Source organism: Grammomys surdaster, unplaced genomic scaffold, assembly GCF_004785775.1.
Source record: "Grammomys surdaster isolate TR1022 unplaced genomic scaffold, NIH_TR_1.0 213, whole genome shotgun sequence".
NCBI classification, from domain to species: Eukaryota; Metazoa; Chordata; class Mammalia; order Rodentia; family Muridae; genus Grammomys; species Grammomys surdaster.
The window spans coordinates 4,795,077-4,822,700 of record NW_021604658.1 but is presented as its reverse complement, the minus strand read 5'-3'; the positions used below and the strand labels follow the sequence as shown (position 1 = coordinate 4,822,700).

The 27,624-nt window shown below is 51.1% G+C and overlaps 1 protein-coding gene across 1 annotated transcript; it reads right to left on the bottom strand.

The window, feature by feature from the left end:
* Positions 1 to 3,733: 3,733 nt before the first annotated feature.
* Cuedc1 (CUE domain containing 1) lies at positions 3,734 to 24,866 on the bottom strand. Its single transcript, XM_028772395.1, has 10 exons — positions 24,243 to 24,866; positions 19,153 to 19,280; positions 14,275 to 14,401; positions 13,309 to 13,501; positions 11,809 to 11,892; positions 9,863 to 9,934; positions 8,933 to 9,026; positions 8,195 to 8,253; positions 7,616 to 7,686; positions 3,734 to 5,299 (listed from the first exon to the last, which is right to left on the bottom strand). Exons 1-9 carry the CDS (start codon positions 24,588 to 24,590, stop codon positions 7,619 to 7,621), a joined length of 1,173 nt encoding a protein of 390 aa, XP_028628228.1. The 5' UTR covers positions 24,591 to 24,866; the 3' UTR covers positions 3,734 to 5,299; positions 7,616 to 7,618.
* Between the last annotated feature and the right edge of the window lie 2,758 nt (positions 24,867 to 27,624).

The following is a 27,624-nucleotide window of genomic DNA, read 5'->3' as shown; positions in this document are numbered from 1 at the left end:
AATCCTCTTGACATGATTTCCCCCCCCCTTTAATTAATGATACTGAGGGCAGGCACAATCTTTAATCCAGCACTTGGGAGGCAGAGGCAGGCAGATCTCTGAGTCTGGGGCCAGCCCAGTCTATAAAGCAAGTTCCAGAACATCCAGGGCTACACAGTGAGATCCTCTCTGAAACAAAATAAAACAACCACAAATTTAAAATTGACAGCTGTAAGTAGACTATGCCCCTCTCCCCACCCCAGGTATATAGGGCTCACCTTATGGTCCTGAAGCTCATATAACTTTAGTGACATTTAAAAACATCTTTGTTTAGCAATTTTCACTAAATGTGGCTGTATGAACAAACCTGAGTCTTCATGGCTTGAAGCCAAAGATGTACTCTTGGCCTCTTGCGGGCGGGAAAAATGTTCCACCTTTTTGTGGTCAGTGACACCCACTTCTGCAAAATGACCACCTGGTGGCAGTAGGGTTACATAGACCCTACACACACACACACACACACACTCGCCAGAAATTTCCAGCTTTCTCCTAACTGGCCCAGATCACTAATCCAACAACTTAATCTTCGCTGTGATAACAGGCATAAGAGGTCTGTGTGCGTCTCTCTCGATAGCAGGCTTGCGGCTTGCCGGATATGCTTAAGAAACTGTTTTGAAACCCAGATAAAGAATACTAACAGGGGAGTTCCGGACACACTGCTCTGTCACAGATATTCTGGGAAGTGGTTTTGAGCAGGTAGGCCCTCTCTGCTCTTCACAAATTGTGTCCATGTGGGATCCTGGATCTTGTCATCTGTCCTCCTCTTGTCCCCCAGCAGGTAGCTTAGCACTTAGGTATCAACTCTGGAGTTATACTGCTCGAGTTCAATCCAGGGATACTTACTAAGGATGGAGACCATATAAGAGGCTCAACTTCATCTCCATACCTCCCTATGCCTCCACTTCTTGGTGTGTAAAAATGGGAGTAATACTGATTTTGTATTCTCATTGCAGGATTAGGTACAATAAAGCACCCCAGGAGAATGGCCAGCAGACAATGAACCCCCAGTAATTGCTATCATCATTGCACCTCACGCTTTACCTGCCTCTTATTCTTCAGGACAAATTCTCTGACCATTAACTCCCATTCTCCAGAAGGTGCTTCAAGAAAACCAGGGCACAGAAGTTGAGACACCAACATAACCATGCCAGTTCTTCTGTACACATTGCTTATCAGATCCCATGATTTTCTTGTGAGTTGAGGCCATTGCCCAGGGATACCAAAATGTATAAAGGGTCAGGGCACTGGCAGGCTCTGAATCCAGATAGAATTTTTACAGAACTCTTTGAGTATCACCTTATGACACTCAGGAGTATGTGTGATCACCAGGAGCTTAACATGTACAGATGAACACGATGTCCAAGGACTGATGGCTGTGGTCAGGGACAGGCTGTCTCCACTTCCGGGTCCAGTCTTCATGCTCTTTAGCCTGGTAATATCTCTCCCTATGCCCCTCACTCTGTGGTGTAGTTACAATCACCTTCAGTCTCTTTTATACTAATAAGCAGAAATGGCACTTAGCTGTAAATTAGAATCACCTGAGATTGTACAAATTCCAAGGCTAAATTGCAAACCAAGTCCAACAGGGATGCATGCATTCTAAAGTGCAAATCTCAGACCTATGTACTTTTTAAGCAACAATGTTCATAAGACACTTGAATTAAACATGTTATATAATTCTGAGGCTTTGGGAACTGTCTTTTTAAATTTTTGTTTATTACAGTTGTGTATGCACTCCTGTGTGCACAAGCCAAGGCACGTACGTGGAGGTCAGAGAGCTTTCAGGTGGTTCTCTCCTTCCACAGTGAGATCTGGGATCAAGCTCAGGTTGTCAGTGCCTTTTCCTATGAAGTCATCTTGCTGGCCCTGGACTTGTTTTCAGACTTGAGTATTAGATTAGAGTCATCTTCAGAGCTTCCGGTTGTAACTTTGATAGACTTTTATATTTATTTATTTTGGCTTTTCAAGACAAGGTTTTTTTCTGTGTAGCTCTGGCTGTCCCGGAACTTGCTCTGGAAACCAGGCTGGCCTCGAGTTTGTAGAGATCCACCTGCCTCTGACTCCAGAGTGCTGGAATTAAAGGTGTGCACTACTACCTCCTGGCTGGTAGATAAATATCTTATAAGCATTTCTAACAAGCATCCGGAAGTGCTGGTACATAGAGCATACTCTGAGGAGAAGGGGAGCAGAAGAGGCTAGGAGCTTTCAGATGAGGCAGCCTCAGGTTCCTTTTCTAGCCTAACTCAGCTCCAATTTTGTGATCTTGGTAGGTCACTTAAAGTCATGTCATTTCCTTGCCTGTAAAGTGGTTATTGGGCTAGATCAGACTCTTGAAACAGGAGACTGACAACCCTGAGCCCTGGATCTAACTTGATTGCAAATTTGAACCTCCTCGGACACTTTAAAAACAAACTCCATAGTTGTTGATTGAATTGGTCTGGAGTACTATGTTTAAGAACTTTGAAAAAGCATTTGGGGAGTAGTAGCCTCACACCATGGCTTCCAAATCCCAGTGTGTATAGGAACCACAGATCGCTTGGTGACGCCCTGTTTCTGACTCAGAAGGTCTGGAATGGAGCATTTCTTTTTAAACATCTTTTATTTAAAAATTATGCATGCGTGTGTGTGTGTGTGTGTGTGATGTCAAAAGAGACCATCAGATTCACTGGAACTAGAATCAAGTCACCGGCAATTGAGAGTTGCCCGATGTAGCTGCTGGGAATTGAACTTGGTTCTTCTACTGGAGCAGGATGTGCCCTTAGCCACTCAGCCAGCTCTCCAGAACCTAGAAAGCAAGCATTTCTCCAAGCTCACAGGAGCACCACAGCTTCCCTTCGGTACTGCATAGCTCTAGGATATTCATGAATAACTGGCCTGAGGTAGGAAGAGAATCTTAGTTTGCCTAGTGTAGCATGCCATCTGATTTAGGAATGCCACCATACCGGCCTACCTGTATCTGTTAGGGTTAAGGTAGGACCCCGAGGGAAGGACGACCAGGACAGTTGTTTATAACCCAGCTTGAGATCCTTTCCTTGGGGGAAAGAGTCTGGTCAAGATGACTCTGAAGCCAGAACAAGAAACAGGTGCTGTTAAAAGCCACAAGGCCTTTTGATTCCACACAAAGAAAAATGCTAACCTTGAGAATTGCGGGTTTCCTGCCAGCATCCTGTCCCTGCCCAAGTAAAGGTGAAAGGGAGTCCAGCTGAGTTAGAGACCAAGGAAGCTAAGATACCGTTCAAGTAAGTGCAAGGTGCACACCTCTGTGATGCACACCTAGGAGCCTCTTATCGGGCCATAAGTCACCATTAATCCCTGCTTTGTTGTTTAATGCAGGGAGGCACGGTATGACGCTTTCGAAACCAGTTGTGTTTCTCAACTCTGTTTTCTCGCCTATCAGTAAGCGGTCCCACATCCCACCCCACCCTCGCTGCAAAGAGGAAGGAGGCTTGCTAGACACAGGCAGCAGGTGTTACCACCTGTGGCGGTGTGCTGGGAGCCTGAGTCCTTTGGACCCTTGAAACAACCCTGAGGGAGGGTTAACTGAGAGCGCAGTGGGGTGTGTGTGTGGGGGGGTGGGTGGGAAAAGCGAGGCAGGTGGCCCAAGGATTCCTCACGACTCCAAAAGCCAAAGCTTCTCCCCTGCGGAGGCAAAAGGAGGGAGGGTCCAGCCCACGCCGCCGGCCACATCAGAGCACCAAGAGAACACCAAGTCTTTATTACCGGAATTCCTATGAAACGGCTCCAAGGGAAAAAAACCACACACTGGAGGGAAAAAATAACAAAGTGACACACACAAACTTAGGGCTTCCCCAAGTGCGCCCCGCCTTGGAGCAGGGAGGGCCCAGACAAGTCTGGAGCTCAGTTTAGCCTCCCGGGGCTCCTGGAGGTGGGGAGATTTCTCTCCAGGGGTCACAGACCTGGCTCGGAGCCAACGTGGTCCCCACCCCCACCCCCACCCGGACTAGCTGCGCACGCTTCCAAACGTGGTCAGTCTCTGCTTGCACCGCTCTTCCGAGCCCGGGGAAGCTCGACTGACCCGCAGGACTTGAGGCGATTGCGGTCCCATTCCCATCAGGCTCCCATTTTTCTGCTAGTCCTTAGCAGCCCCCACCACCCAAGCCTCGGATCCCATTCTCAACCAGGACCCCCGCTCCTGTCCAGGCTTCCCAGCTCTCTCTAAATGGTCAGCGCAGCGCGTTGCCAGGTCATGGGACGAGTGGGACGCGGATGCGGCCTCCGTCCCGTGGCAGTGATTGGTGGCGGTTCCTTAAATCACCTCTGGTTTCTCCACCCGAGGCACCCGGCAAGTTCTTGTTCTAGGTGCTCGCCGCCCGACTCCCCTGGCCTAGGTTGGCAGCCTCTACAACTTACACTTCAGCCGGCACCTTCTAATTTGGGGTCGCCCCACTCTGAACCTCCAGGACCTCCCCATCTTACAAAACAGCAGGACTGGTCCAGCCCCTGAGGTACTCCACTGTGATGTAAATTTAGAACCAGCTTCTGTGTTCAGCCAAAACTAAAGACTCTGCTTATACAGAATCCTCCAGCTCCGGGGTCACCCTCCCCATCCCTGCTGGGTCAAGTGTAGGCTGCTGGAGGTGACAGCCAGCCCTTAATAGAAGCAGCCCTATAAGCTGGACCCGACAGGACCAAAGTGTCCAGAGTTCCGTGCAGAGTTGGAGCAAAGAGTCAGCAGTCCCCGGCAAGGCTGAAGTGCAGGAGACCTTTGGGGGAAAAAGATCACAGAGGGTTGGGGAAGGGTGTAGATCGGACCTACTGTGGCAGGTCAGGAGAGATCGGAAAGAAGCAGACAGAACTCTTTCCAGGCCCAATGAGGCTCCACATGGGTCATTTTGCCAGTTCCCAAACTGCAACCTTAGGATCTTTCTTCTTTTTCTTCTCTTTCTTCTTTCTTTTCTTTCTTTACTTTTTTTTTGGGGGGGGGGCGGGGTGGTGTGGAGGAGATGTGGTTCCTGCATTTCTGCTCATCCCCTATAGAGGAGCCAGACTACAAATGGGAATTGTGGCTGGCTGGCTGCTGTCTCAAAGGCTCCAGGCACCTCCTCCAATCACAAGCAGCTCTGAAAGTTCTAAGTCCCGTGGAAAGCGGCAGTGGCTGGGCTGGACAGTGGCTGCAGAAGCCTTGAGCCTTGGCGTGCAAGCACCATCTGTCTGGGCTGCAACTGGAGGGCCCTGGGGGCTGCTCTCTGGTTGCCTCAACCCAGTCAGAGCTTCTCTGGCAAGGTGAAGCTGCTGACACCTGGGAAGCAGAGAGAACGTGAAGTTTTCATTAAATAAGCATCTTGGTCTTTCCCCACCACTGGCTCTTGGAGAATATGAGGCACCTCCTCCTTTTTCCAAAAGATCTAGATCCTTCTGGAACTCTGCCTTGGATCACATACCTACTGCTCAGCTGCAGGGACCTTAGCAGCTAGAGATGGAGTGGGAGACTGGAGTGGAGAGGAAGCCTTTGCATGGGACGGCCTCACAGGTGAGAGGCTGTCCCACCACTCTGTGTCCTGTTAGTAGCTCCAAGGAGCTTCGAGTCAGAGGACTTGAAGGGGTAGAAAAGTAATCCCAGGCTAGAATTCGGCAAGCCTCAGACGCCAGACTGAGTTCATATGACTTTTGCTCAGAAAATTCATGGGAAAAAAAAAACACACAGGAGTGGTGTTTGGTGGCTATGGTGGTGGTGGTGGCACACACCTCTAATACCAGCACTCAAGAGAGGCAGAAGCAGGTTGATCTCTGTGAGTTTAAGGCCAGCCTGATCTACAGAGCTAGCTCCATGACAGCCAGAGCCACACAAAGAAACGGTATCTGGTAAAATACCTTTTTGGGGTGGGGGTGGGGTTGGGCTGGGGTGTAGGTGGGGCTAGGGGATGGTGAAAGGATTAACATGTAGGGCAATGAGTGATAATCTGTCAAGACAGATGAGAAAAGCTAGGCGGAAGAAAGCAGGGAGGAGAGACAGGCTTGCAGTGAGCTGACAGGACAGAAAGACACACTGTAAAGACCAGAGAGGATACAGCAAGGACCCAATAGATCTGGAAGAGCAGCTCTCATGGAAGAGGAGGGTTGACCCTTTGAGAGGGAAGGGAGAAGACTGAAGAGAGTCAAAGGCAGAGCAGTGAATAGGCATTGAGAAAGAGGGAGGACAGACAAGCTCCCCGGAGTCAGAAGAAAAACCAGGGATCCTGAAGTGATGGGCAAACCAGGAAGAGTCTCAGGCCTTGAGTTGGCTCTTGACTGTGGACTCGATGTGGAACATCAGAACGCACAACAGGCCCTGGAGCTGGCAGGTGACCTCCTCGATTCAGCCGCTTTCTAGAGCCTGTCAGTTTGCAGTAGATACAGGACAATCTGGGTTTTACAGTGGGAAGCTGAGAGAGGAAGCAAGCTGGAAACTCAAAAGTGATGAGCGAGTTCTAAGATGAGGTGGCTTCGGGAGGAACGCCTTTCCCTGGGGACCAGCAGGATGGGAGAAGGCACAGGGGCGGGGATATTTCACTAGCTGCCCTTACTTGGGTACCTTGGAAAAGTGGGAAGCTAGGGTGCGGCTCTGCGGGTGAGGAAATCCAGGGGAGCGTGGAAGAGAGCTGAAGAGAGAGAAGAGTGTGGACGGGGGACAAGATGCGAGAGTGGGGTGCCTGCATTTGCTGACCATGCCCTCTGTCGCCTGGGTTATGTCACCTCCACAACGACTGTAAGAGGAGCATCTCTGCTCCTTCATAGTTGGAAACAGGGCCAAACCTGCTGCACCACAGCTCAAGAAAGCCTAAAAGATGCTGAGTGCTGAGACCAGGCTAGCAGCTGGGCAGGCAGAGCAGGTGGATGGGCAGGCAGCACCTCACCGGGGGATGAGGCACCGGGAGAGGCGCAGGCATGCCTAGTTTCTGCAGGAGATGCTGGCATTCCCTAGTACATCCCCCCAGATGAGTTTACAGAGGAGACTAGAGGAAAGGCAACCCAGCCCTGAGGCTCCAGACAGAAGCAGCCATTTCACAGACTATCTTCTGACCTTCAGCAGATCCCTGACCATCCAACCTAAGCGGGGGACTGAACACAGTTCTGCATGTGCATGGCCACCACAGTGTTTCTTATCCTCGTAATTAGTCACTGTGTGTCCCGGAAATGTCTTGTCAGTGGGGCTGCAAACTACTCAAGGTCACAAGCTGATTTAGTTTTTCTGTTCAGGGTCTCTGTCAAAGGCAAGTGTGATTATGGTTTGTCAGATAAATACATGAATACATAACCAAATTCTTAAAAGTACAAAAGCCGGGTATGATACAGCAAGTCTGCAATCTCAGCACTTGGGAAGTGGAGGCAGGAGAGTCTGAAGTTCAAAGCCAGCCTCATTTATATAACCAGTGCAAAGGTAGTAGGGTTTACATAAGACCGCATTACATATATGCTGGTTTTCAGGGGAAAACCATGTGCCCTGCCACATGAGAAATAAGCAAGGGCCACTGTTACTTGATATTACAGCACAGCACCTCTGGATCTTTGGAGGACACATGATAGGTGATGGATCTTTGCCCTAGCTGCCCCTGGGAGCTGTGGTCCCAAGCCTTACCTCTTACTGTGCTTCTCTTAGGACCTCTTCCACCTTAGGCACCTCCTGCCGCCTTCCCCGGAAGTCTTCCTCTGAAAGGCAAAGGGAGAAGGCCTCATCCTCCACCCTGCAGAACCTCATGTGGGCCCGTCCTAGGCTGGGCAGGGAGGCTGCGTCGCCTCTGTCCCTTAGCTTGGATCTTGACACTCCAGGCAGCAGTATGTGGGTACAGTAAGAGAGTCAAAGGCAGCCCGGGTGCTGGCCTGGCTCTACCACTGAGCTCTGAGGCCTTGGACAAGTCTTAGCTTTGTCTGGGCTTCGGTTTTCTAATCTATCACATAGGATGGGGTGGACTATCCAGAAGACCTCCGAGGCCCAGGAACAGTGCCTGGCACCCTAGGTTCCACTTCAGGGACTACAGGAAGGGGGTGGCATTGTATGCCCTCACAGCAAGGGACCAAATTTCTGTGGGCCACCTGCCTGCTAACCCTTGACATGTCCCCCAGACTGAGTGCTCCCTTGCTGAATATTAAACTCTTAGGACCTCTTCTTGAAGGGTCACCCATCCCAAGCAACTTGAAGTTCCCTGCCCAGCCTCACCATAAGCGTGTCCCTCCACGTCATCCAGGAGGTTGGCTGTGGATGCAGCAGCCCCCAGCCTGCCAGCCTGTTCAGGAAAACGATCCCAGAGATGAATGGGTACTGTCACAGCTTGTTCAATTTGCCTGTGCTCTGTCCTGGTAACCCACCGACCTCACAAGGCTTCTACTATCCTGTCCCCAAACTGCCTATCGGTGTCCCTTCAGGCCCCTTTCCTAGGATCAGTGGACGAGCTAGCCAGGCCCGACCCCCTCACTCTGCCCCCATCACTAGGGACAGGGAGAGTGACATTCTCCTTCTGCTTTCAATATCCTAGGCCCTGTTGGATAAGCACTGATGAGAACGTTGGTATGAAGACAGGGAAACATCTTTTCATTCAAAGACCCAAAGTGAAAAAAGCAAGCCTCTGGAGACGAGGCTGCAGGGGACCTATGAACCAGTTCAATTAGCAAAATCAGGGGGAGACTCGGTGGTTTCAATGAGAGGACAATGTCAAAAAAAAAAAAAAAAAACAGATGACTCAAAATGCAGATGACTCAAGGCCAAAAGTAAAGAAGGCACAGGAAGGACAGTGTCCCAGGGAAGGAACACAGGAACTGATGACGGGGTTTCCTGGTTCAGAGATCAAGGAGGGGGTGGCCACAGAGCCACATCCCAGTCCCGAGGAAGGTTCAGTCTGGATCTCCATCACTGTTGCCGGCGCTCGCCACTCCACCCCAGGGGCAAGCAGAAGGATACGACTGAAGCTTCGGCAAATGTTTCTTCTTTGACTTCCTCATTTTGGTCTTCTCAGAGAAGGCTCGGGCGAGTTCAAACAGCTTCCTGCGCGTGGCTGGGGCAGAGAGACTCGTGAGCCCTTCGTGCTCCAGAGAGCCAGAGCATCAGATGGCTTCCCTCCAGGTTTGGGGGCAGCCAGGGCAGCACCAGGCCCCTTGGGTGGGGACTGGGAAGAGGAAAGTGACAGGAATTGCAGACACCAGTGCCACCTAGGGAGCAAGTGCGCCATCCCAGGTCGGCCTCCGGGGGCAGCAGGCCACCACTAGTCAAGTGCACAGCCGCCTGCCTCCAGACCAAGATCCGGGTATTCCTTCCCTTGAGGCGGACAACCACAGCTCTTGGCTTTCTTTCCCGCTGCCGGCTGCCCGGCCTTCCCGTCCCTCCCCAGCCACCTCCACAGTTGGTCCTAGGATTTCCATGAGTCATCGGAAATTTTCCCTGAAATAAAACCTTGAAAGGTTCCAGCCTCATTCTCACTGGTTACGGGTCTATGAGACTGGAAAGGGGAGGATGACAAAAAGCCGGGAGTGGGAAGAGGTTCCCCTATCCCAAAATGTCTGCCATTCCCACAGAAAGCAGACTCAGCCAGTGACTCCTGTCTGGGTCAAGCCCTCACGCCACAGAGAATGTGAACACTGACACCCATTATTTCCCTGCAGACAGCTAGCTCAAGAGGATTTAAACTTAATTTGTCTCCAGACTCAGCTGCAGAATAAAGTAAGGCAGGAAGGCGGAGGGAGCTAGCCTGTGATTAAAATGCCACCTGGAATTCACACAGAGTCAATAACATTAAAAGTCTTCAGGGGTTGGGAGGGCTCCCTCCCTCTCATGAGGCCACGGGGCCTGCCTCAAGAGAGCTGGGACAAGGAGGGGACAAGGAGCAGGACTTACATTTTCCCATGTGTTTCAACTTGTCCCTGAATAAGGCATCTTCTGACACAGTGGGGTTGGTATCACTGGTTCCTGGAAGGAGGAGACACCTGCTGAAGGACCAAACCCATTGGGTCTTCGAGGTCCCACTAAGAGAGAGAGTGAGCAACAGGCAAGGCCCTAGGGAAGTAGGTCAGAGGGTACCCCTCCATGGTTGTTTCCATCTGTTCTTTTATTACAGCAAAAGTGCAGGCTTTTTTTTAAAGGCAAGTTGCAAGAGTACTTCCTTCTTGCAAGGTGCATTTTCCTCTTCAGAGCAAATGAGGGCAGCCTTAAGATCTGCTGCATGTGTGTCCCAACTTCTCCAGCAGTCCCATACCCTCAAAGTCATGACAGTGGTTTGCAATGAGATGCTGGGGAGATCTAAATCATGGAAATCCCCTCAGACTGCATATTGGCCTTCTCCTGCACCCAGAGCAGAATGTTAACCATTGCCAGCACATCATGACCCTCTGTGCATCCTAACTCTGGTGAGATGGAGCAGAAAGGACAGAGAGTCAAGAATGCCTCCCAGATGCTGAACAGGAACAACAGCAGGGCTCAGCCAAGAGTCGGAACACAGTGAGCCACCTGTGCGCGGGTCTCTCAGGACCCTTGGGCTGCGGCTCGCCATCCTGTAACTTGGCTCATCCCGAGTCACCTTGCCTGCTAACTTCCCTCTCAGTCACTCGATCCAGCTCAGCAGCCCCAGTGTCCCTCGTTAATTTGGGATCAAGGACAAGAAGCTCTGTGAAAACTCCCAGCTGAACATCTGGTGAGGCCTAAGCTCCTGGCCGCTTGCTTATGAATCAGTTCTATGGGATTTTCTTTCTCTGAGCTGGGATTAGTGGGGCACCTCACCCTTCTGTTCCTGCCTTCCCAGCTCAACTGTAGGATGGAGGGTCTGCTCCTGGAAAAAAAAAATCACTGAGCCTTTTTAAATATGGGCATGGGGTGATAGCAGGAACTGACCCAGGATTCAGAGTCCAGGGGCCAAGGATGAACACAGAATCTCTGTTCACACTCCCAACCTCGGCTCTGCTGTAGGCTACGCAGCCTAGTAATACAGTCTCTCACCCTCTGGCCTGTCAGCCCCAATGCTGCGGGCACTGGAGGGAAGTCACATGTAGTCTGAAATGAGTTGGGGAGGCAGTCATAGGAGGGATTGTAAACCCTGCTTATCTGGTCCTTTTTTTTAAAAAAAATGAATTTTAAGATTTATTTGTTTATACTTATGAGTACTCTATTTGCATGTGTGCCTGTATGACAGAATTGGGCATCGGATCCTACTATAGGTGGTTGTGAGCCACTATGCAGGTGCTAGGGAATGAACTCAGGATCTCTTAATCATTGAGCCATCTCTCTACCCCCTTCTCTGGCAGTCATTGAACTATCTTGCACACCATGCTCAGAATTTCTCTTCCCCCTGCCTGGCAGTGCGTGTCTCAGGGCAAATAGTCCTCAGCTACTTAAGTGAATACACCCTTCCCAGATTAAGCTCATCCTCTCCCTCTCTATGGGCTGGATACAGCCAGCATGTATGCCTTGCCTTTGCTGGTGTACTAATTAGGCATTAAGCCTCATTAAGCCAACTTCACAAGATTCTACGGCCTTCCTCCTCTCAGTTACTATTAAGAGATATGACATGGTTCGGTGTGTCCTCTGGTAGTCCAAGATCCAGAAATAGTTGGTAGGTCAGCCAGCCTGTGGTAGGAAACCTACAGCTCCCAGGACAGCAAAAAACCTAGGGCCACTCAGTGAAGGGGATATCTCACTCCACAGGAGGCCTCCATTCTTGCTTGCTGAGAGGCCTCAGGTCCCACCCTTAGTCAGTTTCCTCATCCTACCCCTAAGTTCTCAATATTGAAGATAAAGTTGAGGTGTGGGCCCAGTGAGCCCCTTAGGCCGTCTCAGGACAGCAAGCTTACCTGGGACAGAGGAGGTAAAGCCAACGTCATTTCCAACAGCCACATTGCTGGATTTGGATTTCTGGGATTCATATTTCAATCGGTCTGGAAAAGGAGACAGATTTTATCAGGGAAGTGAGCTCCAGGGTGCTCAGGGGCACACTGAAGGCCGCAGGAGGCTGAATCCCTGAAGCACACATGAGCATGCACACACCACACACACACACACACACACACGCCACACACAGACACACACAGACACACACAGACACAGACACAGACACACCACACACACACACACACACACGCATACACACAAGCATACATCTGTAAGCTCTTGAAGAACTTGTTGTGATAATAGAAACAACTACCTAATAAGCATTTGCAATGTTGGAATGTCAGAATTAGCAGCTTCCCGAGAGTCCAAACCTATCCGATTATATTGTTTTAGGGTCTTGATGTGGAGCCCAGGCTCTCTTGGAACTCATGGTTCTCCTTTCTCTGTGTCCTTAATGCTGGGTTTGCAGGACAGCTCCCCCAGGCTAATGCTGAGCTCAAACAGATACGCAGGGCAGGAGAGAAGGCTCGATGGGCACGCCTTCTTCCTCTGGGTTCTCAGGTGGCTCACAACCATCGGTAATGGTATCAGCTGCATGCACAGCCAAGCCTCTTTCTCTTTTTTGTTTGTTTTGTTTGTTTCTCGACACAGGGTTTCTCTGTGACAGCCCTGGCTGTCCTGAAACTCTATCTGTAGTCCAGACTGGCCTCAAACTCAAGAGATCTCCCTGGCTCTGCCTCCTGAGTGCTGGGTTTAAAAGTGTATACCTCCACTGCCTGACTCTAGCAACGCCATTTTTATGCTGCCAGTGGTCCTGCTTCCTCCAGCCCAGCACACTAGCAGCACAATTTACTCCCTTATTCCCAAACACCTCAGACTCCCTCCCTTCCCTCCTCCTTCTCTCTTTTCCTCTTCCTTCCTTCCCTCCCTCCCTGCCTCCCTCCCTCCCTCCCTCTTTGACCTTTACAAGACCACCTTCTGAGTCCTGTCTCCAAAGCCTACCTCAGAAGGGAAGGCAGCCAGGTTGGGGAGCAGGGTGACCCATCCATAGATCATGCAAACATCCCGTTCTAACGTCCTCCACTCAGGAAGCCTCCTATTCTGGCACTTATGAAGCCAGTCACCTTGTTCCCAGGGCTCAAGACAAAGTACCCCTGCCTTGTAGCTAGAGCTGGGTAGGAAAGGCTGCATTTCTTTCCCTGTCGCCCAAGCCTAGGCTAATGCTGAGCTCGAACAGATATGCAGGGCAGGGGAGAAGGCTCGATTGGGTACGCCTTCTTCCTCTGGGTTCTCAGGTGTTCTCAGCCCCCACTGAAACCTGGAGCTCCTGCATGACCCAAGGAGGGCCAATCTTGAGCAGGTTAGAAAGTGCCTGGCATGCTGGCATCCAGCACAACGCCTCCTGAGGCCCAAGGTTCCTGACTATGTCAGTCTCTTCTTGCGCGGCAAGGCTCGGTGCCCACCTCTCTCCAGGGCAAGGAGGAAGTCCCGGTTTCGCTGCAGCTCCTTCATGAATTCCTCATTCTGCAGGAAGAGGGCGATCCTCTCATCTTCTAGGTACTGTTTCCAGCGGCTGTCCTGGTCACAGGCCATAGGCCCTGGTGCTGGAGGTGGGCCCCCCTCTCCACTCATAGGCTTGGAGCTCCCGGGGTGACCCTGAGGAAGAGTGAGCAATACACATCACCTACTTAACTCCGTATACAGCTATACACGCAGGTGTGCTTTCCCAGAATCCTCCAGCCTCCTTGTGTGGTCCCCTCCTCCCAATGGGACCCAGTCGTCACTAGCCAGAATTCGATGGAGCAGAAGCAGGAAGGACATCAAAAGGACTTTTCCTCTCAACCTAGGGGCACCTCATTCCCTCTTCTGGAACCTAAATCATCCTGAAAATCAATTTGCAAACAGCTCAGCCACCTGTGCATGGACTTCCAGCCAATCTCACACTTTGCTCAGCTGCATGCCCCACCAGGGGCACCTCCTGAAAGAAGTTTCTACGGAGAGGAAAGCAGCAGCCCCCCCCCCCCATTAACTACCCCATTTCCCTCCCTCCAGCCTGAGGTGATAGCTGCAGCCAGAGAACCAGGCCAGACCAAAAGCCAGGCTGTGGGTTCACCTTTCTTTCCTTACAAATTCTTTTTTTTTTGGTTTTTGAGACAGGGTTTCTCTGTGTAGCCCTGGCCATCCTGGAACTCACTCTGTAGACCAGGCTGGCCTCGAACTCAGAAATCCGCCTGCCTCTGCCTCCCAAGTGCTGGGATTACAGGCGTGCGCCACCACTGCCCGGCCTCCTTACAAATTCTAATCCACAGAAGCAGCCCAGCCTGAGCTTGAAAACCAAGAAGTAAAACTGTCTGGTACAGACCATGATGTAGCCCAGAAGAGATGCCGGACAGGCAGGTAGGCATGGAGGTTTGAGGGCAGCCTCTTACCTGAATGCTGTCCATCTGCTGGGGCAGGATTCGGAGGAAGTCATCAGGGAGGTTGCCCAGCAGGGGTGGGTTCCAGTTTCGGTAGCGCCTCTGGCTTGCAGGTTGTCCAGAGCCCAGGACATCAATCCTGGGGGATGGGAGATAAGGAGAGTAGGGGGTAGTCAGGCTTAGCCACAGCTCTGTTGACCCATCACAGGCCCTTGGGCAGATGGAGATCTTACTCATAGTGTCCAGTGCCCACACTGCCTTCAGAACAAAGGTACAGGCATGCATTCTGCCGATTGAGGGAAATGGTGGACCAAGAAGGAAGGCATCCAGGCCAGGGGCAGTGGGGATCTCTCTCTCTCTCTCTCTCTCTCTCTCTCTCTCTCTCTCTCTCTCTCTCTCTCTCTCGGGCTTTCTTCAGTCAGCTCTGCTTTCTTCCACTTTGGCCTTGGGCTTGGGCCACTTTTCTGTCACTCAGTGTCTCTGGTGCAAATGTCAATGTTGTGGATTTACATACAGACTTTATGAATGTTCCCTACAGACTAGGGGTCGGGGGTGGGGTCAGACACTTCTGTGCTTGTGTCCCTAGTTGACACGGTGCTGAACTGTTTAATAATAGATATCATCCCCACCTCCCAACAGCAGACAAGCAGCCTCCCAACAGTCTGTTCTGTCCTTGTTTGTTGAGGAAGGGAGCTCCCCAAGATTTCTGGACAATATGCAGATCTGAGTTCCCATTCCAGCTCAACTACAGCCAGCAAAGGGTAGGGAGCACTGGGGAGCCCCTGGTACTTTGTTACAAAATCTAGACCTTGCTGATCTGCTGCCTAGGTACTGTCACACACACACACACACACACACACACACACACACACACACACACCCTGCTCCACAGGCGCTGCAGCTTGAACTGATGGAGGTTCTTGTTTGCAAGAGAGTCTATGGGGCCTCTCTTCCCAGACAAGGTGTCCCTGTGCCAAGCAGCCAGGACAGGAGAGGAAGAAGGGCCTGGCTGCCCTGACCCCAGGCTCTATCCCAAGCCCAGGCCTGAAGGCAGCCTGGAGCTGGGCCAGGAGCTCCAGGGCTCCTCAGCAGCCTGCTGCGTGGCAACCGCAGGACACGTGTCCCGCTGAATCGGGGAAATGACACATGGAGAAGGCAGGCGGCTGGGGGTGGTGGGGGCCATGCTGGGCTCAGCCTGGCTTTGATTTGGCCTCCAGCTTCAGGAATCCCTCCACCCCCTCACTGGAGGGGAGCTTTTCCGTCTGCTGCTAACTTGTGGAAATAACTTCCTTTCCTTTTCTATTTTGGGCTGGTGGCCCGGTGGGTATGAGGGGAGGGTTGAGGGGAGGGTGGGGGCAGCAGCAGACGGATAACCAGCTGCTAAGTGCTAGGGGGAGCTCAGCTCGCAGCCAGAGACACACAGGGATATCCAGAGAGGCGCCTCCAGGGGAACCCAGGGCTAGGTTTCCTCCATAATGCTCTGCCACTTCTATCTCTGTCCCAACTTCTGGTTCCCTCCCAAGGCCCATCTGTCAGTCCCACAGACACCACTTCCAGCCATAATGGAAGAAGGCTTGTCTAGGCTTTGTTTGGGGCAAAGTAAACACCCCAACTCGGTTATATCTGGAAGCCACCCAGGATGGCTGCACAGGGAGAGTCCAAACTCTGACCAAGACCCTTCTAGCTTCCATTCCATTTCTGGAATGCCCACGGGCTGAGGGCTGACCATGGGGAGAATTCCTTTTCTTCCAGAGTTTCCTCAGGCTGCTGGGCATGGGCCCTGGAAAGTCAGAACAGTCCTCCAAGCCCTGGGGTGAAGTCATCCTCAGCTGCAGGGGGCCAGCCCAGCGCAGGCAGCCTAGCAACTCCATTGTGGTTGGAAAGGAATGGGAGAAATGAGCTGCTGAGGTAAAACAATTTCCACACAAAAACAGCAGGCGGCCTGTGGAGGGGCAGATGGAGGGAAGAACTCAGTAGCAGGGGAGGGGGAAGGAGATCAAGGCCAAGAGGATCTTCAGGTACTGAGCCCCTGGAGCCCCCAGATGATAATTTCAAGATGACGTAGGTGATGACCTCACACTTACCCACAGGATGTTGGACCACCTGGCTGGGAAGGATTTCAGACATGCTTTTCCAGAGGGGGTTTTAGTGGAGTCCGGACATGTGGTTCACATGGGCCAGACCCTGTCACAGGTCACATAGCTGTATCATTCAGACAAAGCCTAGGCATTCCAGGTTTGTTTCTCTGGGATGGCCCTGCCTCTTTGGACCTAGAAGGACAGTATCTGAACTCTGAAACTCTGTCCTGTTACCAGGCTCATCCCAGGGGCATGGTGACAGAAAGGGACCAGACCACTAGCCCTTCTCAAATCTAACCTTCAGCAGCCAAAGATTTTCAGAATACCAGTCTACCAGCGCCCTGCCATGGTACAGTCCCACGGAGTCCCCCGTAGTTGCAGGGTATGGTGTGTGCTCCTTGGGAGCTTCACAGAGCCCCCATGACGGACCCACGGTCCTCTCTACTCACTCTGATGGACTATATGTGCAGGAGCTCCTGGAGATGGTCCCCTCACCCTGCCTCTCGTGTGCATACACCATTTCCTGCGTCCGGAACACATTCCTGACCTCAATTTCACTAAAGTAAGGAGGTGTGGGTGTCAGGCCATCGCTTGGGTGGTAGCTTCTGGGCACCCATGTTTGTGATTCCCTTAAATTCTGATCTACAGGAGAGGAGGCCAGAGGACAAGCAACACACACACACACACACACACACACACAATGTAATTGAAAACATTTAAGTACTTTGGAATAAATCTTATAGTTCGGTCTGCAGTGTCTCTCACAGGTTTGTATGGTTGAACTCTTGGTTTCAGCTAGCAGCCCTGCTTTGGAAAGCTGTGAGCTCTGTACAGGTGGGGTCTATGTCACTGGGGCAGGCCTGGAAGGTTGTGCCTGTCTCTGGCTCTAGACCAGCTCTTTCAGCTTCCTGATGCACAGTGATGTGAAAGGCCCACGGCCCTGCCCTCTGCTCTGCCACACCTTTCCTGCCGTAATGAACTAAAATCCCTCTCACCATGAGCCAACTAAGCCTTTTCTCAAGTCCTTGCCTTGTGTGTGTGTGTGGGGGGGGGGGGAGTTGTCACAGCAACAGAAACGAAATAGAGGATTAAGACAGCAATGACACAGAAGTCAAACCAGGCAGTGGTGGTATATACCTTTAATCCCAGCACTCAGGAGGCAGAGGCAGGTGGATCTTTGTAAGTTCCAGGCCAGCCTGGTCTACATAGCTAGTTCTAAGACAGGCAAGGCTGCATAAAGAAATCCTGTCTGGGGGTAGGGTGGGGGAGTCAAAGGAAAATCATTTAGCTCTGATCTCACAGGTGTGACCTCTCTGGCCGTCTCACTGAGGCCTCTAAACCCCCACCCCCTGAGCCTGCATCTCCTTGTACCACTTGTGAACTCAATGGAGGACCTCTACCCCACTCAGCTAACTTTCCAGACTCTCAGCTCCCTAAGCTACAGTCTGACTTCTCAGCAGGGAGGAGAAGACATAGCAATGGAAACTGATAGCCTTAAAGTCGGATGGCCTGTGTTTACACCACAGACTTGGCCATGGGGACATGGTAACCCCCTGCGGCTCAGCTTTGTCAGCTATGAAATGGGCGACTGCACTGTTTACCACTTCAGTACTTAAGTCATCGAGGAGAGGACCATGGCCGTCTCTGGCATTTGAAGGGTATTTGACACATGGTAGCTGTTCTTACTGGCTCTCCAGGTTTCCCACTATCACCGTTCTGGGGGCTCTTAAGATGTCTAGAATTGGGGGCTCACTATAGCATGTCTTCCTTGTGACATCTCCTCTCACCCAGTCTGTCATTCTAAGAACCAGCAGCTCCAGGACAAAGCAACCACACCTAGGCTCTAGCATCTGCCAAACACAGAGCCCAGAAAGCAAGCACTTCCCATACAACAGACCCCACTGGCACTAGCTTCATTTTAAGCTTCCAAATAACAAGAGTCTCAGAGCTGAGACAAGTCTCCAGGGTCCTTGCTGTCCACTCTCCTGTCTCCACTCATCAAATGAGCCCAGAAAAAGACACATCTTCACACTGCTTAAAAATCCTCTCAACATCACTACTGGCTCAGGGGTGACAAACAGTCATCCCACTGGTGACTGATGGCTACCTGGGGGTGCTGGGTTGGGAGGGATTCTGAGGTTCATCTTGCCTCAGCAGGAGACAGCATGATGATTAGTTACTAATGTGTCCATAGGCTGGGGAAGGGAAGGGTCAGTGCAATGTTTCATGAGCTCATCTTCCTACCCTGCCTCTCCCTTGATTACACATTCCAAAAACCCAGAGGCTATACCATATTTAATTAACTGTATACCATAGGCATATGCTGTGATGGCCAACTTTTTACATAGGTTCCAAACTCGAGTCCTTGTGTTTGCTCTGCAGGCACTTTAGGGACAGCCATCTGTCTAGTTTACACCTATTTTTAGGATTATTTTGCACTGAACCAGGAACTTACTGACTGGCTAACTCAGCTGGCCACTGAGCTCCAGGGATCTGCCTGTCTCTGCAACGCCAGCTACTGGTATTAGAAATGTGGGCTGCCGTGCCCAGCTTTTACATGTAGAGGGCTAGGAATTCAAGCCCAGGCCACCATGCTTGTGCAACAAGCACTCTGCCCACTGAGAGCCATTTCCCCAGTCCCACAGTGTTGAAGTTTTGAAAGTTCTCCCAGGTGTCCTGTGAAAATGTCCCTTGCCACAGTACAAGTTTGCAGTTAGTAGAATAATGTCTGGCGGGGGCCGCCAATTTATACAGACCCGACTCCTGTGTCCGTCTCTACCCACTCTGCTCTGAGACAAAAATGGACTCTCACCGGGGAGGTGGCGTTGGAGGAGCCATCAGGTAAGGCCTGTCGAACATGTGCATGTGGTACGCTGGCGGTGAATACACAGGCGGGGGCTCTTCCTCAGAGCTATCGGGCTCCAGAGTCCTTTCCAAGATCTAAGTCAGAGACAACAAAGAGAGCCGCAGTAACAGTTATTGGTTAGGATATTAATAACCCATCCTTGAACCTCACTCAGATGAAACCAGGGATAGGCGAGGATGTGGCTTAAGGAGTTTTGTACATTGCTGCTGGGAGCTGCCCCTTGGCGATGCCAGCCTTACGTTTTAACACTAACACGTGGCCACCATGACCCCTCAATCAGACTTAGCAAACAGGACAATGCACTGCCCCAAAGGATTGTTCATGGCAGCAGCATCTATCCAAGCAACGCTCGAGAGCAGCAAAACAAACACAGGGTGGAAGAGAGAGACAGTGAGGGTTGGCAGGGATGGGAGGAGGTGCTGGGGACCCTGTGGAAGAGGTTTATGGATCTGGGTGCCTATCACATTGTAAGTACATGCCATGAACCCCCACTGGACTGTACCCTGAGACCTGTGTCTTCTACTCTTCTCTGACGATGACATCATCCATACCCTCCTCTGGCTCACATCCACATTCTCTTATCTTAACCCCAGTCTGGCAAGTGAAGGCCCATTATATGGATGAGAAAATTAAGGCCTGTGTGTGTTTTATTTGTTTTGTGGTATCTGGAATTGAATACAGAGCCTCACATGCATGAGGCAAGAACTCGACTACCACTGAGGTATGGCCCAGTTCTTTTAACTTTTATTCTGAAATAGGGTCTCACTAAGGCCAGGGGGCTGGCCTTGAACCTGTCTATTACTTCTCTTGGGATGATGTGAAGAAGAGAGGACACCAATGACCAGTCAAAGAAGTGGTCTCACCCAAATCTAGGAGTGCCCCCCCAACAGTTGTATCACCAAAAGGCCTAGCCCAGCATGGGTAACAACCTCCTGAAAGCTCCATAGAGCCCCTGAGTTAGCTAACCTCTTGAATACCCAGCATCTCTCCAATCCTTCTGCAGCTAGAGCAAGACTGCATACCACTGGGAGGTGGCTACAGGAGAGGGGGAGGGGCTAAAATCACAGGCGACCCTCTAGTGACCCTTCCTGCCTCCCGTGAGGGAACAGGCCCAAGCTTGCTGAAGAGCTGGTGTAGGAAATCAGAGCTGTTCTGACTAAGATGGTAACGGCCATGTCACAGCTCAAAGGGTGGCAGGACATACCACTTCTGATTCTCCTACCCTGTCTGCTGAGAATCAGATTACAGGCCCTGTGAGGCTGGAGTCTAGTTAAGTAACGCGGCAAAACCACTCACTGGCTTTAGATTGGAATCTTCAACACAGGCTTCACAGTCACGCACGCCCTTCCCTCAGGCAGCCTGTAGATCTAAGTAAGAGGCTCGGGGTGGACAGCCCAGTTGCCTACTGTCCCTCTGGACCCTTTTCTCTTCACTGAGAAAGTAGGGCAGGGAAAGGTCAAGGATAGATAGGGTGAAGCCAAATTCTTGTGATTCAGTGGATATGAATCTGCCCCCCAGAGCCATCTGGGCAGATCCCATCACACACCTCGACCGTCCCTCTCCCAGCTCTGTTCCCACTTTCTCAGAGACCAAAGAACCTGGGAAGGGCTCAGAGGTCCTGGCTGACTCAGGCCCTAAGTCCCCAGCCCCACTTGAACCCTGGATTTGTAGAAGACACCCCTAAAGCTGTGTCTCCGCTTCTGCCAGGTCAGGTTCCATTGATATATCTGACCCCCAGCTCAGCTGCATCCAGAACGGGGAGGCTTGCAGGGACTCCCTGGCAGTGAGCATGCACACACGCTGCAGTCCTCTCCCCGATGGCCTGACCCAAGGAGGCTCCCGCCCTGGAATGCGTGTTCTTTCCTGTGAGGCGGAAAGTATTTAAACAGATCCTTCTGCAGAAGAATGAGGCCGCCTGGCTGACCAGGCAGCAGCACTGTTCACCCCACATTCCACCAGGAAGGAAAAGGATACGGGGTGGGGGATGGTGTGAGGAATGGGCTCCTGGTGACACCCTGTTGCCTAGCACAGGAGGGGCTCAGCAAGATCCTAGGGTACCCAGAAGACTGGCTGCTGCCTCCTCCAGCCCACATAATCCCATATCTGACAGCCTTTGGGTCTGGGGGACAGGGTCCAGGCTTGGTCTGGTGAGAGGTAGAGGAGAGTTCTATGGGTTTCTTCTGATCTGTGGTATACCCCCAGACTCAAGGAGCTGAGGGGGGCAGGTGGACCCTGTGCTTGTTACAGTGCAGTTTCCTGGAGGAGCAAACGCAGCCTCTAGAGAGGAATGCTTGATAGTGGGGAGGAGGCAGGTGGTGGGCAGGCCAGCTGCAGAAAGGAAAAATCTGTAGTCCCAGAGCGGGAACCCCAGCATCTTTCTGTCCACCCCCCCCCCATATTTCTAGCCACAAGGAGCTTTTCTGGCTCTAAAGGTTCTGTGCTCCCCTAGCCTAACTCACTGGGTGATGGGTGCCAAGCAGGTGTTCCGGAGGCTGGAAGGGAGGCAGGCTCTGGGCTATTTATCTGACAGGAGCTGTTTTTTTCTATGACAAGGATACCCCTTGAGCCAGCCCACCATCCGTCAGTCTCTAGAGACAGGGACTTTTCCAGTCAGCAGTTATTGTCATTCTTACTGTTCCTCATAAATTTTCTGCAGCGCTTTGCACTGGCTCAGAAGCTGTCTCCTGATGGGCCCAGGCAGGCCTCCAGAGGTGGGGGTTGGGAAAGAGCCAAGGGTGGCCCAGAAGGGGCTCAATGTGGACAGCAGACTGCCTAGGAACAGAAGTGCAGCACAGGATGGCTACCTGGGGCTGAGGAAGCCTTGCAGAGGTCTGTGATGCCACAGGCGCTGTGGGTGAAGCGGGAAATGCCCCGCCTGCCAGACTGTCAGGATCAACAGGACCATAGAGTGTCAAAGCATGCAGGGAACGTCCCAGCTCACACCGAAAGAATGCACCTACACGCGCACACATGCACACGAACTCACACCTCCTTATGAGGAGCGTCTGGATTTCCCAGTGTTCTCTCCATGGATTAATCCAGGCAGGTCAAAGGGGTGTTTGACAGAGGCAAAGGTAACAGAAAGCTGTACAAAGACATTGTCAACAGGGCTGAGGAGATGGCTCAGTCAGTGCTTGCCACAAAAGGTCTTGGGTTCGATATACGGCACCCTATAAAAAGCTGGTGGCCCCCACTAATAATGCCAGTCCAGGGGATGTGGAGACAGTAGCAATCCCTGCAGCACTACTAACTATTAGCTAACTACTAGCTAACTACTAGCTAGCCAGCCTTGCCTAATTAGCAAGAGACTCTGCCCCCACAACCAAGGGAGCTGGCTCTTGAGGAACACCACCCTAAACTGATCTCTGGTTTACACACACTCACACACACACACACACAAGATCTATTCATTGTGAACATCCCCCTTATACCGCTATGTGCTTGGAGAGAAATCACCACGCTGGCCCAAGTCACTGTTGCCCACACAGCTTCTCCACGGAGAGAGAATCCTAGAAACACTCACTGGGGGGGGGGGGGGAGGTAGGAAGACCAAGGAGCCCAGGGTCTGCAGTCAAATCTGGTCCAGGGTTCCCACGTAAACAGGGGTGACTGACTGCTCTCATCAAGTTTGAGAAACAGAAAAGATGTATTTCTGAAGCAACGGAGACGTGCAGCACAGGCTAGACTCTGGAGAGAGTGGAATCCACCTGGGCCTGGTGGAGCATGCTTGTCATTCCAGCTACCCGAGGGGCTGAGGCAGGAGGATGGGAAAGTTCAAGGTCTGCCTGAGTAAACATAAGTCTCTATATTAGGGCTGGAGAGATGGCTCAGCGGTTAAGAGCACTGATTGCTCTTCTAGAGGTCCTGAGTTCAATTCCCAGCAACCACATGGTGGCTCACAACCATCCGTAATGGGATCCAATGCATTCTTCTGGTATGTCTGAAGACAGCTACAGTGTACTCATATAAATAAAATAAATAAATCTTTAAAGAAAAAAAAAGTCTCTATATTACCCCTGCTCACCCCCCACAGGGAAATCCTAAGTAAAAAGAGGGCTGGGGGTGTGGCACTGAGACAGAGGGATTGCAGGGCATGTATGAACCCCTGGGTTTAACCCTCAGGACTGCAATAAGCCCGTGTAAAAAAACACACAACCCAGTTATTATATTTATAAGCTGTATGCCTAGATTGAGCAGACCTACCACTACATTACTCTATTCCCCAGCTACGAGATCCCTTGTTACTTGTGGTTTCTCTAGGCCATGTGTTTCTGCTCCATCTTCCTTCCTCCTCCTCTTCCTCCATCGTTCCCTACCCTTCCTCCACTCTCTAAGACCTCCAGTCCCACCTTCCCTTCCACTGTCCAATCACAGGCTCTAGCCTTTATTTGACCAGTTAGAATGGAGGAGAAGGGTCACATGAAATCACCTGAATACTTGATCCATTCTTCATCAGGCATCCTCTCTTCAGGAAACAGAATTAGCATCAGAATATAAACAACACCAGGGCAACCCACAACAGCGGCACACAACTTTAACCCCAACACTCAGGAGGCAGAGGTAGGCAGCTCTCTGTGAGTCCAAGGCCAGCCTGGTCTACAGAGCAAGTTCCAGGAAAGCCAGGGCTTCACAGTGAAACCCTGTCTTGAAAACCCAAAAGGTCTTTCTTGAAAAATACACACTGGAAAAGCTAGGCTTGGAACTGAGGGGTCAGAATGTTGAAGTGAGGCTTATGTACCTACATTTTAAACAAGCCTTAATTCTTATGACTTTAGCCCAGGGTTTTGTACTAGTCAGCATACCACCGAGTAGGTGCTTGTTTCCTGGGTGTTTGTTGAGTGAGTCCATGATTGCTACCCATAATATTGGCCACTGCCTGACCTTAAGTTTCCTAAGGGGGGGATGCTTGTTGGGTAGAAGCCAGATATTCACTCCACCACACCCTCGCCTTCTGTGGCTGTGGCTAGGAATAACCCAGAGCCGCTAAAAGAGGCTGGATCTCTACTGGAGGTGAATTGTCCCGGCCCCACCTCTACCTCTGGCGGGATGCTGTCCTCCGAGTCCGAGCTGTCCTCGTAGGCGCTGCCACCGCCCGCCTCCAGGTTCATCTGTAACAGCTGGTCTATGGTGGCGTCCACTGCACCGCTGTTGGCACGCAGCACGCACTCAATGATGTCGTAGTCCATGTTAGGAAACATAGTTTTGAAGTCGTCCATGGCCTGGTTGAACTCCAGGCGGCGCACCTGGCGGGCCGGCCTGCTGTTGTTGAGCTCCTGAGGGGCAGTGCTGCCATCTCCAGCCCCTGTCCCGGCCCCTCGAGCCCCTGTGGCCCCGCCACCGCCGCTGCCGCTGCCGCTGCTGCTCCTTCGAAACAGGCTGGTCATCTTGCGGAGCCGCTGTGGAAGAATGTTTCCAACAAACCGAGAAGCCGCTGGCCCGGGGTCCCTCCGTCGTCAGTCACTTGCTTGCTCTGCAGGCTCAGAAGACTCACTCCTGCGCTTCCTCCTGGCGGGAATGCATGGCCCGGGCTAGGCGACAGGGACCAGGGTGTTGGAGGCATGCGGACCTCCGTCAGGCTTTAGATGGATTGCAGCTCATCCACCTCCTCGACTCATCCTGGCACAGGGAGTTGCAACGGACTGAGGACTGATCCGTGTCACCTGAAATGAGGGACAGAGTCAGGAGCTGAAGCAAACAAACCTAAACTCTTTGGTGGTGGGCTGTTAGGAAATGAGGGTGACCCCAATCTAGCCTAGGGAGATCTGCTTCTCTCTGTTCTCCCTAGTTTGGGTACTTGGGATAGAACTTGGAACTTTGTGCATAAGCATGTTAATATGTAAATGTAATACATATATATGCATATATACACATATACATTCTTTTCCTATTTATTCCTTTATTTTGTTTTCATTTTTGTTGTTGTTTTGAGATAGGGTCTCATCTAGCTCAAATTGACTTCAAACTCAAAGTGTAGCTGAGGCTGTCCTTGAACTCCCTCTGTAGACCAGGCTGGCCTCCAGCTTACAGAGATTCACTTGTCTCTGCCTCCTGAGTGCTGGGATCAAAAGTGTGCACCACCGCTGCATGGCTTGTCTTGAATTCTTAATCCCCATGCCTCAGCCTTCTACAGTCCTGAATCAGACTTCCAAAGGCTGGGATTACAGGCATACACCACATACTGAACTTCCCAAACCTGTCCTCAGGAAGCCTGAACATCTAAATCTTGTTCATGCTCCATCTCAAACCCAGTTCCCTGCCACAGTTAACCTAGCCGGTCCCCAGGCGCCGGTCCCCAGGCTAGCACTAGGATGTACACAGACAGGACTGTAAGTCAAGCTCGATTAGGGACTGAATCTACAACAGAACACCACCCAGCTCTCAGAGCCAGGCATGGAAACGGTAACCAAGGTGATGTCACTGGTAGTGTAGACAAAGGAGACAAGAATGTCTGAAGGCACTCTGTCCAGGGCTGGGGGGCTGGGGGTGCAGTTCACTGGGTGGAGGGTTTGCCTCACATGCATGAAGCCCTTAATTGGATTCCCACCACAGAATAAAACCTGACCATGGGAGGCATGAGTGTAAGCCCAGCACTCCCAGATCTTAGGAGGCAGACCTGGAGGATTAGGAGAACAAGGTCGTCCTCGGGTCAGCTTAGACTAAAGAACTCATCTCAAAAAACCAAAACCTGGAGCCAGTGAGATACCTCTGTAGGTAAAAGTGCTTGCCAGGAAGCCTGATGACCAGAGTTTAATCCTGGGATCCTCATGGTGGAGGAACATAACTGACTCCTACCCTGACTTGTGCACACATGTCTTACACACACACACACACACACACACTGCAATGCAAAGCAATAAAAATTAAAAACCAAACAAATAAAATCTGGCTCTGACTTTCTCCATCTCATCCCAAGATAAAGATAAGCAACTTGTAGAACAGTGCCAGAGTCTCACTCTGTAGCCCCTGTTGTCCCTATGCTCACACTTCTGCCTCGTCACCACAGGACTGCCACAAGCAGCTCTCTCAGGGTATCCTTAAGCTTGATGAACCAAATGCAAACCTAGTCTCTGTTTTCTAGGATGGAGCCATGGCTTTAACCATGGATGGAGAAACTGTCCTGTGAGCAAATCCTTGTCACATTCAGAGTAGCTGTGCACTAACTACCATGACAGAAAAAACAGGATCGGGGGAAGCTGGGACAGCGTGGTAGTGGGGAAGTCACCTCACCCACGATGGGAAGAGCCATCAATGCTATTAACGATACACACACACCTTCAGGTCAGATCTCATTCTCAGGAAGTGGCTTCAAGTACCTATGACACTGAGGTCCTAACACTTTACTTCCTCCCTTTCCTCCAAAGGACATGAACATTCTTTTGTTTGTTTGTTTGTTTGTTTGTTGTTGTTGTTGTTGTTTGAGACAGGGTTTCTCCATGTAGCCCTGGCTGTCCTGGAACTCTCTCTGTAGACCAGGATGGCTTTGAACTCACAGAGATCCACTTGCCTACTTCCCAAGTGCTGGAACTAAAGGCGTGTGCCACCACCACCACCACCTGGCAGACATAACATTCATAAGGAATCCTATTCTGGGTGCCTTCCTGTTTCCAGAGAGGTGGACTGGATGGGACTTTTAAAACTTTTTTAAAATTACTTTTATTGTGTTCGTGTAGGGGTGTGAAATACATGTGATCAGAGGACCAACTCCTAGGGGTTAGTTCTCTCCTTCCACCATGTGGGCCCTGAAGATCAAACTCAAATCACCAGTCTTATTGTTAAGTGAAGTGCCTTTACCTGCTGAGCCATCTTGCTGGCATTTTGTCTGTTTTTTTATATAAGTACACAGTAGCTGTCTTCAGGCATACCAGAAGACGGCATCGGATTCTATTACAGATGGTTGTGAGCCACCATGTGGTTGCTGGGATTTGAACTCAGGACCTCTTAAAGAACAGTCAGTGTTCTTAGCCACTGAGCCATCTCTCCAGCCCCTTGTCTGTTTTTTTAAAGACAGAGTCTCATGTAGTCCAGGTTATCCTTGAACTCACTATGAAGCTGGGATGATCTTGAACTCCTGATCTTCCTACCTTCACTATTCAAGTGCTGAAATTATAGCCATATACCACCGCGCCCACCTAATGGGTTGAATTTGAGAGTGGAAAATTACAGGCACTTGGGTCCTGAATAGCTAGTGGACCCTGAAGTCCCTTCTTGTCCTGAGAGAACTCATTAACGAGATCATGTGCCCACATCATGTGTAGGTATGTTATCTGATCCTTGTACATGCTACCACATGCATGAGCTTATTTTGCTACAACATTAAACCGTAAATTCTACCGTATGTTTATCTACTTAATGGAACATTGTGGGTATCATCCCGCATCAGAACAGAGAGCCACCTCATCATGTTACATGCTTGTCAAC